This window comes from Myotis myotis, unplaced genomic scaffold, assembly GCF_014108235.1.
Source record: "Myotis myotis isolate mMyoMyo1 unplaced genomic scaffold, mMyoMyo1.p scaffold_m19_p_1, whole genome shotgun sequence".
NCBI classification, from domain to species: Eukaryota; Metazoa; Chordata; class Mammalia; order Chiroptera; family Vespertilionidae; genus Myotis; species Myotis myotis.
Window position 1 is genome coordinate 98,111,589 of NW_023416313.1, and position 13,726 is coordinate 98,125,314.

At 43.0% G+C, this 13,726-nt stretch overlaps 1 protein-coding gene across 4 annotated transcripts in view; it reads right to left on the reverse strand.

The window, feature by feature from the left end:
• The window catches only part of CACNB2 (calcium voltage-gated channel auxiliary subunit beta 2), a 361,380-nt gene extending 348,026 nt beyond the window's left edge, over nt 1-13,354 (reverse strand). Inside the window, exons 1-2 of one of the 4 annotated variants that reach the window (XM_036345615.1) lie at nt 13,075-13,354; nt 4,447-4,539 (exon numbers count right to left, since the gene is read on the reverse strand). In XM_036345615.1, the coding sequence (XP_036201508.1) occupies nt 4,447-4,539; nt 13,075-13,200 (219 nt within the window). In that variant the 5' untranslated portion in view covers nt 13,201-13,354. Of the gene's footprint in view, nt 1-4,446; nt 4,540-12,679; nt 12,874-13,074 lie in introns of those variants that run through there. The other 3 variants (XM_036345595.1, XM_036345642.1, XM_036345605.1) reach the window with 3 other exon arrangements.
• Between the last annotated feature and the right edge of the window lie 372 nt (nt 13,355-13,726).

Consider the following 13,726-nt stretch of genomic DNA (forward strand, 5'->3'; position numbering starts at 1 on the left):
GGTCAGGGCACGTGCCCAGGTTGCAGTCTCCATCCCCAGTAGGGGGCGTGCAGGAGGCAGCCAATTAATAATTCTCATCATTGATGTTTTTTATCTCTCTCCCTCTCCCTTCCTCTCTGAAATCAATAAAAATATATTTTTAAAAAAGAGTGGTTGCTTTTCCAGGTTTATTATTATGATAAATGAAGGTCTCTTATTGTTATATCTGTTAATAACACAGAGCCAGAGTACAGAGTTTATATATAAGGATCTAAGACAACCTCAATATCTTAATGATCTCAGTGATAATTCCATGGTCACCTTTTAGTACATAACTTATTTGAACAATAATCTTCATTAATTCTACCTAGGGTGCCTAGAAATCATGTTTAACACTTTCTGCCCCTTAATAACAATATGCTGAAAAACCATCTGTACAGGGGACTAATGTAAAATTGGATGCTGAATGTGCGCCTGACTTTATCCAGATTCACAGAGGATGGTTCACAGTCCATCAGCCTCTGTTGCATTTCAAAACCAACCAGTATGATGTTGCAGGTGATTCAGACTTGAGTTCACATCCAAGTGGGGGGGGGGGGGGAAGACTTTCAGGATTAAAAAAAAGAGTGTGTTTCTTTGACTTTTGTGGGAGAAAGGAAAAAAATAAAGACTCTTTCAATTCTTCTGATTGCCAATAAGAGTGGCACAGTATGCTGGGATGGTGACGCAACTTCTGATGAAAGCAGTAAAGGAATGTTTGATGCTGGTGTGTGTGTGTGTGTGTGTGTGTGTGTGTGTGTGTGTGTGTGTGTGTGTGTGATTTTTCTTTTGGTTTGTTTTTAAATCATGAGGCCAAGGGAACATTTACAGTGCTAAAAACATCCTCACCTTTCTCTAAAGAAGAAAGTCAAAGGAAGACTAACTTTGTATGCATGCATCCTAAAAACACTGGTAGGACTCTTCCTCCAAGTCTTCCTTAGCTCGCTGGTTTGGACACGAATGCAAAGTAGTGCAGGCACACCTTGTTCTATGGTGCTTTGCTCTGCTGTGCCTCCCAGATGTTGTGTTTCTTACATATTGAAGGCAAGACCCTCCACCGGAATAAAACAGTACAACCTGCTTTACTGCGGCGGTACGGTGATCTGGACCTGAACCTGCAGTATCTCCGGGATGTACCTGCATACTGACACAAATTACTTGTTTAACAAAACATCTGCTTATGATAAAAAGAAAATACTTAAAAGGGGTTCTTTCAAATTCCTTCATCTAACATATGCTTCTTGTTATTATCTACTGTGCATTCCTGCAAATACTCTGATTAAACTATAATCTATTAAATATTCAGCTGTGCCAATGGTAGTTGTTGCCTATTTTTAAACAGTAGCAAAATATATGAATGCCATTTGAAAAAATATATTTTATTGACTTTTTACAGAGAGGAAGGAAGAAGGATAGAGAGTTAGAAACAACGACGAGAGAGAAACATCGATCAGCTGCCTCCTGCACACTCCCTACTGGGGATGTGCCTGCAACCAGGTACATGCCCTTGACCAGAATCGAACCTGGGACCCTTCAGTCTGCAGGCCGACTCTCTATCCACTGAGCCACACCGTTTAGGGCATGAATGCCATTTTAACAGAACTGAGATTCAATTACCAAAGTAAAATGCAGTATTGAACTCAGCCAAAGACACTGGTTTTCCTTCTGTGATAGAAGCAAGAAGTCACTTCAGGGTTCCTGATGCCTGTGTCCACATTACCCAAAATTCATGCCATGGCAAACACCTCATTCTACTGAGAGTCAAAGAGCTGGGCCTTTAGGATAATGGTGTGTGTGTTTTTGTCTTTCTACATGCTCACATATGTTTTGGCAGTACACATCTAAATTTACATTAAGTAGTTTAACAGCTCTCTTTGTTACTTATAATTGTTTCAAGCACAGAATCTCACATACATCACCAAGAACGCATATCAAAAGGAGGTTATTATGAGGGAAAACACATTCCAGTTCATTTATATGCAGTGTGGCAGACCCTTCTAGCCTTTTGAATTAAGTTCTCAAAACTCCATGAAAGAATTCACATCCAAAGAGACAACTGGAAAAAGGGGTATGGAGACTGATTTTAAATGCCATTTTTTACAAAGCTAAAATGAGCAATAATGAGCTCTATACTCTTCATTCCTATTTTCAATATCTTGCTCGCTTGAAACATAGCAGTTTTTCTTTCCATGCAATTTCAACAAGCTGCTTGTCATTTTGTGTGGCTTAGCTACAGCAACGCCACGCAAAATGACAAGCAGCTTACTTGCTTCTGCTTCAGGTCCTCTGATGTCCAGCCCTGAGAGGATGACTCAGAGTTGTGTATTCTAGCTCTCCAGGTTCAATCTCTTTGCCCCAGGGGCAGAATAAATACGGAAAAGAACTTAGGTAACTTTCCTTTAACAGACTCACCTAAGCTAAGTCACCACCTCCCCTGGCCCTTCTCTCGTGCTCAGGACCAAATGTGGAATTCTGCCCACGATGGCATCAGGCCGATGCACACACCTTCAGCTCATCTCACATCCTTCCCAGCGCCACTGGAACTTGGCTCCAGGCTGGGCCTCGCTTGGCTTCAACTTCCTCTTTCTTTCTAAATGTTTCTTAGCAAAAACAAGCTCTGCTCCTTCTTAACTAACTCCTTTTCTAAAAACTGAAACAATTCCCCGTTGGCACAGACCGGAACCAAAACGTTGCCAGTTGCCTGTAAATCATTCAGACATACCTTTGGTGACCCTGATGTTGCAAGCAGGAGTTGGTGGCCGAAGAGGGATCACCCCCGTCTGCGTAAGGAGGCAGCAACCAGCCAAGGCCAGAAGCCCCACAGATACAGCAGCTGAGCAAGGTTAAGCCTAATGGCTGATAACTAACCTGGGGAGAACCGTGGGGAAGGGGCACAGGAAGCACAAGGGGAAAGTGGCTTTCCTTCCAAAAGAAATGGAGCAGCTTTTCCAGGTGACGACCACTATTTGGGGAGTGAGCTGTCACTGACAGGAGATTACTGATGAGCACACCAACCAGAACCGGCGTTCTTCCTCTAGTAATTAAAGTCTTTTCTGTTACCACAGATATAAGTTTCAGGGGACAATGCCAAACTGCTTAGCAGGAATACACCACATGTTTATCTGAAATAAAGGCTACATTTCCAAGGGCAGTTTAAATCACGTCACAACAATATCTCATGTTCTATTTAACCTTAGTAGCCTCAACCATATCAAGACCAAGAACAAGTTTCTCTTTTACAATCCAAATGCCAAGTGGGAAGCAGAAGACAGCTCAAGCTAAAGAAACACCCATATCCCAACTTCATAGGTGGTGTCATGGATGCTCACTGCCTGCCCCATCCCTGAAAAAAAAAAAAAAAAAAAAAAAAAAAAAAAAAAAAAAAAACCACCTCCAACACCTGCAATCCTTTCTGCTAGAATTCACTCCTCCTGTTAGGAAGAAATCCTTTGTAAGGAATTTTACATTTGTCTTTTCCCAACCTGCAGGAAAGAGTGTAATTATTACAGTCTCACTTAAAATTTAAGTATTTCAATTATGACAAAAACAACACACTTTTCACTTCAACTAAAAGTAAATACAATAATACCATACAAATCTTAAGGATACTAGTTGCAGGAACCATGCCAGACGCCGAAAGCCAAGGCCTTGTTGCTAGTACGCTGGCGTGGCCAAGGCCACTCTGAACATGGGAATCTTAATCAGAATGTTCAAAGTTAAGATACCATAAGCAGGTGCAAGGTCACAGCGATCTCACAGTATACTGCGCACGCGTGCCTTGCTGTAGCCAAAATGATTGATATAACTATTGGCACGAAGCCCCTTTTGTCTAAGTAGTATAATACGTCACTGATCAGCCAGTGTAGAATGCTGCTGCGATAGGAAGGAGGAAAGGCTGGAGAGAGGGGAGAGGCCAGAGAGGCAAGAGCGAAGAGCTCAGGTGCTGCTACGATGTGAGGCAGTGAGTCTAGGGGCAGTGTGTGGCTGCTCAGATAATAACTGTGGATACAGAAGATATTGCTGCTTTTATGGGAAAGATGTACTTGTTATCAGCTGGTGTGCAGGTGCCTGTTTTATAGGCTGCTTAAAGAACTATTTTGTCTAATGGCAATGGCCACTGGCTTCTACAATAAAGACGCATTCTTATACACCCACAACTTCTCATGGCCTCTCTGTCTACCACCCGGCATCCAAGAAGGTCCAGCCCCTGGCAGAGGGGCTCAGCCCTGACAGTTAGTGCAATAGGCAGGGTTTGAGAAGGAACCTGCCCTGACAATTGGCATAGTTGTTAGTAGGATTCAGAAGAATATTTAGAACTCAGAACAGCTGTGCTCTTGCTACTCTGACAATAGTATAAAGCCAGCCTTAAAGAAAACAAAATTCATTTAAATATACTTCTCCAAACCATGAATTTAAGAGCTCCCTTACCTGACGAACAAAACTATTTGAGGTAGTGTCAGATGACGTGCTCCCATCGGATCCTTTAAATCTGTTTTTCCTTCTAGCTCCTTTTCCATATGACTAAAAAAAAGAGAAAAATGAGATTACTGTTAGACCCTCTCACAGGAACCTAGGCCTAGATCTAGAAAATGTCAAAGACCAAAACACATAATGACTTGCCATCATGTGAACATTATTGAAAAGTTATTATTGGAGGAATCACAAATCACTGAATATATAGGGAAGAAAATTGTTTAGACAAGGACAATAACTGGTGAATTAAACAATTTATGCTGTTAGCATATCGGCTGTCAAGAGGCAAAAGCCACTAAAGATGAAGCCTTTAAAAATAAGTAATTAAGTGCAGGAAGGCCTGGGGCAGCAGAAGTAACTGGAAGAGGAAAGGCAACTTGTCAAAACTCTCAGAGATCAAGAAAGCAATAGATTCATGCATAATGCAATGTTGCTGCGAGCAGTGCCCAGCATCCATTTTCTGCTTCTTTTCATGCTTTAATTGATAATTCCATAGGGACTCTTTTATTGGAGTAGTACTTGCAAGAAATGCATATGGTGGCTGAAGAACATTCTGCAATATGAATTCTGATTGCCTTTAAATTTATATATGTAGGTCTACATGAAGCATGAATGAAGCATGGTGCTGTTCCTAATACTCTTCTATGGTTGTAGAGATGTTGAAATAGCTATATATGTGCTAGTGAAGCACATGAAATTAAAATACTTTATAAAATGTTCTGGCCCATGGTTGTAATGTTTGAATGCGATGTGAAAGTTTTGCTTTTTAATTACTTAGTGATTTTTCTGGAAAAGGCAAGAAAAATAAATTTTATGAAATAATAGTAATGAAAAATTAAGTATATAAGAACAGGACATTAAAGGTAGGACAATCTGTTTCAATAACAAGATTGGGCCAAACACAGACATATACAAATGAACTTGCTTTTACTACTCTATCTACAGTTTACACTGAGAGCACTAAGAATAAACTATGCATCAATCTATGTTTAATTCTAGGCACAGATAGTTATTGTGAATACTGAACATTAAAATATAAGTGAAAAATAGCTCATCACAGATCAAGTTACGTTGAATACTGAACATTAAGATATAAGTGAAAAATAGCTCACCACTGAGCTTTACAGTTGCTTGCACATAGGTTGGGATCCTTGAATATATTTTCTAACCTGTCCAAGCATTAGTCTTCTCTGCCTTAAAATGGGGACAGTATTATTTACCTGACAGTTATTTTAAATATTAAATGAAATAACATATTTATAGCATTTAGTATAATACTGGAACATATAATATATTTTTTAAAAAATACCCACATTAGGGCTGGAAGGGTGGGGCGAAATTGGGCTAAAATATATAATATGGTTTGAATGATTAGGCTCACAGAGACCTCATTAGATTATCAGAATTTACAAAATTTACTTTTTCAAAATGACCATGTTCTGGTTTTGAAAATCCTGCTTTGTTATATTTTACATATTCATATGGTTTTCATTAAAATGGAAATATGAACCATAATATACGTAGCACTTAGGCAAGCTGAAATCCATTACAGTACAAACATTTGTGTTATGAGTAATTTAGATGCATTTGCAATCAGAGAGAGGGTGGTATAATCTTAAAGCAAAAATCTTTCTTAAATATATTTGTTCTCTTCCAAGTATCTAAGGGATTTATATAATACAAATGTGTTTCCATGGCATTTAATTAACTCTCAACTTCATAAAAGGCAAGATCATCTAGGCTGGGCTTTCATAATGTATTATACAAGGTTCTCCTCACTTAGCAGCTTATTCTTCTTACTTGTGTAAACATTATTCAGTAAACTGTTGAAAAATAACATTCTTTCAACAATGTTCTTCCTTTTCCAATTATTATGTAAAGGTTTGGACAGAAGTGTCTTCCAAGGCCTAAGAATGTTAAAATAAAGTATGAAAATTTCCTTAAAATTAAAAAATGTACATTATTCCTTTGAAAAAATACATATGACCTAGCAAGCATTTTTGAACCTAACATATGTCTTTGGGAGTGTGGAGGGGGAGGATGAATATATGTTAAATATACTATGTTTTTCCCCGAGGAGCATAAATTATCTTTGAAAGCTAAGATAAAATATAATCCCATTCCACTACCATGTGGCCTTCCAGTACCATGTTGAATTGGGTGAAAAGAGCGTCTTTGAAATTCTATGGTCATATGTTTCAGACTTTTCATGATAAATACACTTTACTCGTCAGCTGCTTCGGTGTGTAAGCCTTTTCGTGGCTGTTCACAATTGCACAACAGGCACTGTGAGACCACAGCGTATTTAAGACATTCAGTCACAGGGGAGGCTGCAGTTCTCTGCAAGAAATCAAGTGCATTTTTAAAAACCACATTAATTTTTCTAGGCCCCTGGGGATACTGTTCATAAACATTATTTCAGGTGTATTTAGCTACCCATGTAATGTATTTACATTGGATTATCACAAATTTCAATTGTACGAATATACAGTTTGCACACTAAAAGAAAAAGGCCATGGTATACTGAATCGTTTGCAAACTAGTGACAGTTTTTAGAAAGATAGCATCCTTCAATTACATTTATGAAAGATGATTTATTCAAATTATTAACCTGTTCATGCCCTAACAGTGTTTTAGCAAATTCCTATTCATTATAGATCGCATTTATCAAAAGCCCAAATAAATAGATATGCTTAATTATACCCCTATTTTGCTCTTTTACTAATTTCAGTAGTAATTTCTGGTCTATACCTCCTTTTTTATTTTTAACTGTAGAGTGACTACTCAGTGACTGGTTATTTTTTATGATAATATCAGGATTTGGAAAAAAGAATTGAAGCATCATCTGGAATACAAGTGAATGTTTCTGGTACTGACATGGTTCGATGGTCCATATTTATGTGCTGTAAAAATGTTAGTGAAAATTTATACTGCCATTAAAAAATGAAGTTTTCTTTAATCCAAAGCATATTTAAAGTTAGGTCCATCTTACTAAAATGATTTGTGTTTTTAGTTTCTCTAAATCTTTGAAAATAAGGATTAGAATGGAACATCTGAAGAAAACATTTTTAAAGTAAAGGCCAAATCTCCCCTAAATGGAAAAAGACAGGAAAGAAGTATAGTTTTCTTAGTTAAGGGGCTATTTCAAGTGCAGCTACTTTTATGTCCAATGTTTTTTGGTGTGTTTTGTTTTTTTTAGTATTTTTTAGCAATACCAATATATGAACACCTGATATACAGGTAACAATCAGATCACCCAGGTTTCAAGAAGTAAATGGGAAAGAGAAAGGGGTTTGGCCAGAGTGCAGAGTGTAACCCATAAAACTCTCTCTCCCTGACACATGCAGACCCCTATGGCTTCCTTGGAACACAGTCTAAAAAGTCAGTAATTTTCATTCATTGCTTATTAGTTATATGCAGCTCAATAAAAATAAATTGTCAGCATAGCAAAAAGCAAAAAAGAAAACTGTATCTTTAAATTTCTTTACTTCTCCTAAAATATCAACTAAGCCAGCAGTTCTCAACTTGTGGGTTGCGACCCCTTTGCGGGGGTCGAACAACCCTTTCACAGGAGTCACCTAAATACATCCTGCATATCAGATATTTACATTACGATTCATAACAGTAGCAAAATTACAGTTATGAAGTAGCAACGAAAATAATTTTATGGTTGGGGGTCACCACAACATGAGGAACTGTATTAAAGGGTCTCGGCATTAGGAAGGTTGAGAACCACTGAACTAAGCTAAGATTTCAGAAACTAAAAAAAATAAAAATAAAATTTCACCAATACATAAATGATGTATTAAAAAGATATCCAACATTCATCATGTTAATGAATGTCTTTGTTGATACTAAATACTTTTAAAACTAAACTGGAGTCTCAAAATCAGCAATTAAATGCTCACATTTCTACAAGCAATTGAAATCAAATTTCTGTATGACCAAGGTAGACAGCAGTAGTTAATGGTACAAGTTGCCTAATAAGTGGAGATTTCAGCGCAGCTGTACACAAAAAGTTGGCCTGGCAGCCCCTGGGGGCGGCTTTGAGAAGGATGTTGCTTCTGTGTTTGATGGATATGGTAACAATTCTCCTACCTGAGCATAATGCTGAGGCCCAAAATTGGTTTTATCCCTCTCGGTTAGCATTCTTTGATAGTTATCCCTTTGAACAGACGACTTTCCTCATCTTACGGTCCATAGCAAACAAAGCCAAAACTATCCATAGAGGAATCAGACATGAAATCTCATTTACCAATAGCTTAGTATCAATGACATTGTTAGATCCTTTACTAGGAGAGAAGTTTAACTCCCTAGAATGAGGGAAACACAAGTTGTTTTCTATATGGATCAGTTTACACAAAAGCATAAAGGAATCAGGAGACAGCATAAGTAGAGCTCTTTTTAGGGCCTGGCAGGTAGAAAAGGGAAGAGGGGCCAGGTCAGGAAACAGAGAAATGCCCAGAGGAGAGGCGCAGGGGCAGGGAGGGTGGGAGCAGGCCAGGGCCCAATCTTGCCCTCCTCACAATCTACCTCCAGCCAGGCTTGGAAAGAACTCTAAGGCAGACTCTATGACTGAAGTGGTATCACCATTCATCTTAACTCCCTGTAATTGTGAAAGTAAGTATACTATTTGCAGGATATAGATATGTCTCACAGTTACAAAATTAAAGAGTGCCACCACGCCCTACAGGGTTAACGTATTTTGCTCAGTCTTTCTTGAAAGGACCAAGGCTACATTCTGTATAATTCAAACGAATTAAATGCAGCAACAGGTAAACTAAGTCTTTACATAAAAAGAAAAACATGAAACTACAAAATCAACTAAACCTCCAATCACCCAAATAGTCAGATATTATATTTCAAATTTTAAAACACACTCAGAAAGTCTGATCGGCATGCTTCTAAGTCTCGCCCTTGCAACAGCAGAACAAAAATGCCATTCAAGAGAAAGCTGGCTGGGCTTAGGAGTGAAGGCTTTAGCAAAACATAAAACACAGGACCCATGACCATTATATGTGGAGACTGCAAGAGACTGTTAGACCTCAGAATGTTTCTGGAAAACGGTATTGACCTGGTTCAAGAGCCCCAGGAGAATGGCGGCTGCTCCAGCTCCTTGAATCAGGATGTTGCCATTACCGGCCTGCATTACTACAACATGCTTGAAAAGCATCTGGCCAACTCCGCTGGGGTGGACCCAGCTGGGTTCTGTTGCTAGGAGCAAAACAAACAGGCCCTCTGGTTACTGTCTGTTCATTTTCAGGTGTGACTGGAGGTACCAGCGACAATCTCTTTGAGGCCTAATGTTCTGAGCTACTCTGGTTTCTCCTCTACTTCCTCCTCCATAGCCATTCCATTCTCAATCTCTTTCAGGTACTGCCCGTCCACCCAGCCTGCTTACATGATTTATTCAACTCCCCGGAGAATTATCATTCTTTAGAATAATGCTGTCCAATAGAAATATAACACAAGCCATCCAACAGAAATATAATATATGCCACATGGGTACTTGCAATGTTCTAGCAGCCACATTAAAAAGGTATATGGCAACAGGTGAAATTAGTTGTAATAATGTATTTTATTTCATTCAAAATATTATCATTGCAATGTGTAATCAATATAAAAATCATTAACAAGATGTTGAATGGTCCTTATTTTATATTAAATCTCTAATGTCCAGTGTGTATTTTCCATGTATGGCACTTCTCAGTTCTGAGGAGCCACAGTTCAAGTGCTAGGAAATCACATGTGGCCAGGGGCTACTGTAGTGGACAGCACAGATTTGGGGCTTGGAAGGGGGAGTCCTAAATTAGCACCTTGACTTTAAAAGTCGACTGCAGCCAAGTATGCAGTGAAACGGCAACAAGTTACCTAAAAAGCGATGGCATTTGCTTACATCAGAACCTTCAGGGGCTTGAAGTTAGACTGCCACTCCATCTATCCGTTTTGTTTGTGCTGGAGGGAGGGGGGTTGGGCAGTATGGAGCTGCCCACTCCCCAAGGAGGATTACTGCCATAAAAACAGAATAAGAGCAGAGTGTGTGGCTCTGCATATCTTGCTTTGCTCATACAGAACTAGCAATATAACCTAGAGGTGAAATAGAAAGGATTCTTAAAAACAACGATGGCTTCGAAGTGCCATTGGTAAAGAAAATTCCCTTTCTGAGTAGAATTACAATTACTTGGTGTCACGAAAAGGGGGTTGCTCCAGAGACAGCTCTTTTCCTCCCTCCCTTACTGCTGGCCTGTCTAGAGAGATGGAAGAGATACCTTTGCCAACTCCTCACAGCCCTATGATGCCATGATTTATTAGATAGAAAATAAACAAAGGCAGTGTTTCCCTCAGATAATGGATGTGCTATGGACACAATTCCAGGAAAACTGCTTTCATTTTTGCAAGGTAGAGAAAGCAAGGAGATGGATGCTGGTGACGCTGAATATTTATACCTCTTACCTGCATATAATATCCATTCCTCCCTTTCTCCTCCCTCTCACGTATCTATGCAATTGCTTGCCAGTTACTGTGGATTGAGTCTTTGCAATGTCTCGTGCATAGATCTGTCATTTCCATTATCCTTTCCTTTCTTTAGTTTAGCCTAGTACTTCTTGTTCAAACTGTCCTATCAATCTCCCTACGGGTAGCCCCACCTCTGGACTCCTCAGACTCAAAATTATCTTCTCGAACCTTCCCAGGTGACTCTTTGGAATGAGCTATTACACAGCTCCGTCCCTGAGTCCCACTCATGGCTCTTTATTATTTAATACACTGCAGGTTTCAAAGCCTCTAAAATGTGGGCTCCAATTGCCTTGTCAGTCTTATGCCTAAGTCTGCCCTATCTGTAACTTTCCACACTCTTTTCAAACTAGGGATTATAAATGTCTGCTTTAAGGCTTCTAAGTTCTGCGACTTTGCTTCCTATATAGTTAGTTCCCTACCTTCTCTCTGAAAATTCCTGTTGAAATCTAACCCACCCGTGAAGTCTCTTCTCAAAGGCCACCTCTTCTATGACGTCCTTATGGGTTATTCCAAGTGGAGTATTTGCGATCTTTAGTGCTGGGCAACCACAGAAGATGCAGGCTTCTCTTATAGTCCCATGCCATACTCGCCACACATCTGTCATACTTGCAGCTACTAGAATGTCACTTATTTTGAAGGCAGAAACTTGCATCTGAATTATTTCCACATTGCAGCTATACAAGAAATATTTGTTGACTTACTTTTTTAAACTACCTGTTTAGCTAGATAAATCTCTACATAAATGAGTATCTCTTATCTGAATGCAGGCACGCTTTCTATCAGCCCTAACTTTGATCTTCAGAAATTCAGGAACTCTATTTTTATCCGGAGAATAAAAACTTAAAAAAAAAAAAATCCTTGAAGGGAGATCAAAGAGAAAAGAAGGTCTGACAGTTCTTTTCTCTATCAATATTCAAGACCTTCCTCCTGGAATCTGTCCTGGAGGGCTCTGAGAACATTTCTCACTCTCATCTGACCTGTAAGTGACAGGATAAAACCAGGAGTCTGGAACAAAGAATCCCGGTCCTCTGGCTGAGGCTAGATGTTCATGCAGGTGGTTAGTTACACGTGCCCACTCTGGACAGCCAAACAGCCCTCGCATCACCGGCCCAGCGGCCCGCAGTTAGGAGTCTTAAGTCATTTCCCTGCTGGGATAGAAGTTGAGAGACTCCTCACCGCTGAGATCTGGAGGTGTCTGTAATCCACACCATACCTGCCAAGCCTTACGTAAAAGCCACCTTCTGGGTACCCAACACCTACAACTGACATCTCCTATTTCACAACAGCAGCAGCACACCGGAATTTTCCCAGAAACCACGAATGCTCATCGGAGAAAAAGGTGGTCCTGAAACTCTCTAACATAGCTAACATTTCGGGGCGTGGGGGGGGGGGGGAGGAAGGGGACATAAAAACTTTCACGACCCCAGCTCGGTCTCTTCTTAAAGGAAAGGAACAAGGGGTCTGGGCAAACCCGGGCACAGGCGGTGAGGGGAGCCGAGCTGTCAGGCAGCACAGCGCCCAGGTGAGGAGGGCGGCGGGGCGCCCGGGAGTCCGGGGCCCGCTCCCACCGCGCCACCCGCCCCGCTCCCTCCCAGCGCAGAGCTCGTCCCGAAGGGCCGGCGTGGGACCGGAGCCTCGGGAAGCGGGGCCCCTCCCGTCCACCCGGACTCACGATCTTGAGCAGGTCCAGTCCGCTCGCCTGGTTCATGTCTCCCCCATGTGCCTCTCCCGGGAAGGGGCGAGGAGGGCAGACCTGAGCGGCCCGGGGGCTGCCTGGGGAGACCGGGAGGTCCCCCCCGCCCCTTCCCACTGGTTTTTCGTCAGCAAAGGAAAAAATGGAAGCCGGGGAAGAGCCGGGGCCAGGCGAACAGGGGGTAGGGTCACCGGCGCCAGGAAAGGAGAGCGGGTGGCACAGCGCGAGGGAGGAAGGAGGAGGGGGCGGCGGGGACCTGGGCAGGAGGGAGCGGCGCGGCGAGGGCTCCCGGGGGAGGAGGCGCCGACGGTCGGAGCTCCGCGCCCGGCGGCTCACAAAGGAAGGCGAAGGCGAAGGCGCGGCGCTGTCGCTACCTGTGCCGCCGCCGCTCCGAGCGCCCCCGCGGGCGCCGCGCTCTCCAGCACGTCCATCCGCAGCTCCTGCGCCGCCGCCGCCGCCGCCGCCGAGGGAGGCGACTTGGACATGTCGCGCTGGACCATTGGCGAAAAGTCGGCTCCGGCAGCCTCCTCCGGCCGCTCGCGGCGGGTCCCCTCCTCCCTCCCCGCCCCGCTCCCAGCCGCCCGGGGCTGGCGCCGCGCTCCTCGCCCGCCGGCCGTCAGCGCGCGGGACGGGGCTGGGCCATCGGGAAGAGCGACGCGCGGGGGAGCCGGGAGGTGGCGGCGGAGAGGGGCGCCTCCGCCATCGGCCGGGCCGGGCTGAGCGCGCCCAGAGCGGCGGCGCGGGGACCGTCCTCGCCAAGAGGGAGGGCGCGGGCGGGCGGAGAGCGGCCCAGGGGGAGGCGCGTCGGAAAGCGAGAGTGACACGGCGGCGAGAGGCTGAAAGTTCCCCGCGGGAGGCGCGGCCGCGTGGGTCCGGCTCGGCCGCTGCGCGTCGCCATGGCACGCGCGCTGGAAAGTTTTCAAAGCCACGACAGCGAGGCCTGGCACCCGGGAGCCGCCTTCCTCGGACGTCCGGGCTCCCCTCCTGGGCTCCCAAACCGCCTCCCGAGGACCCCACGAGCCTGCG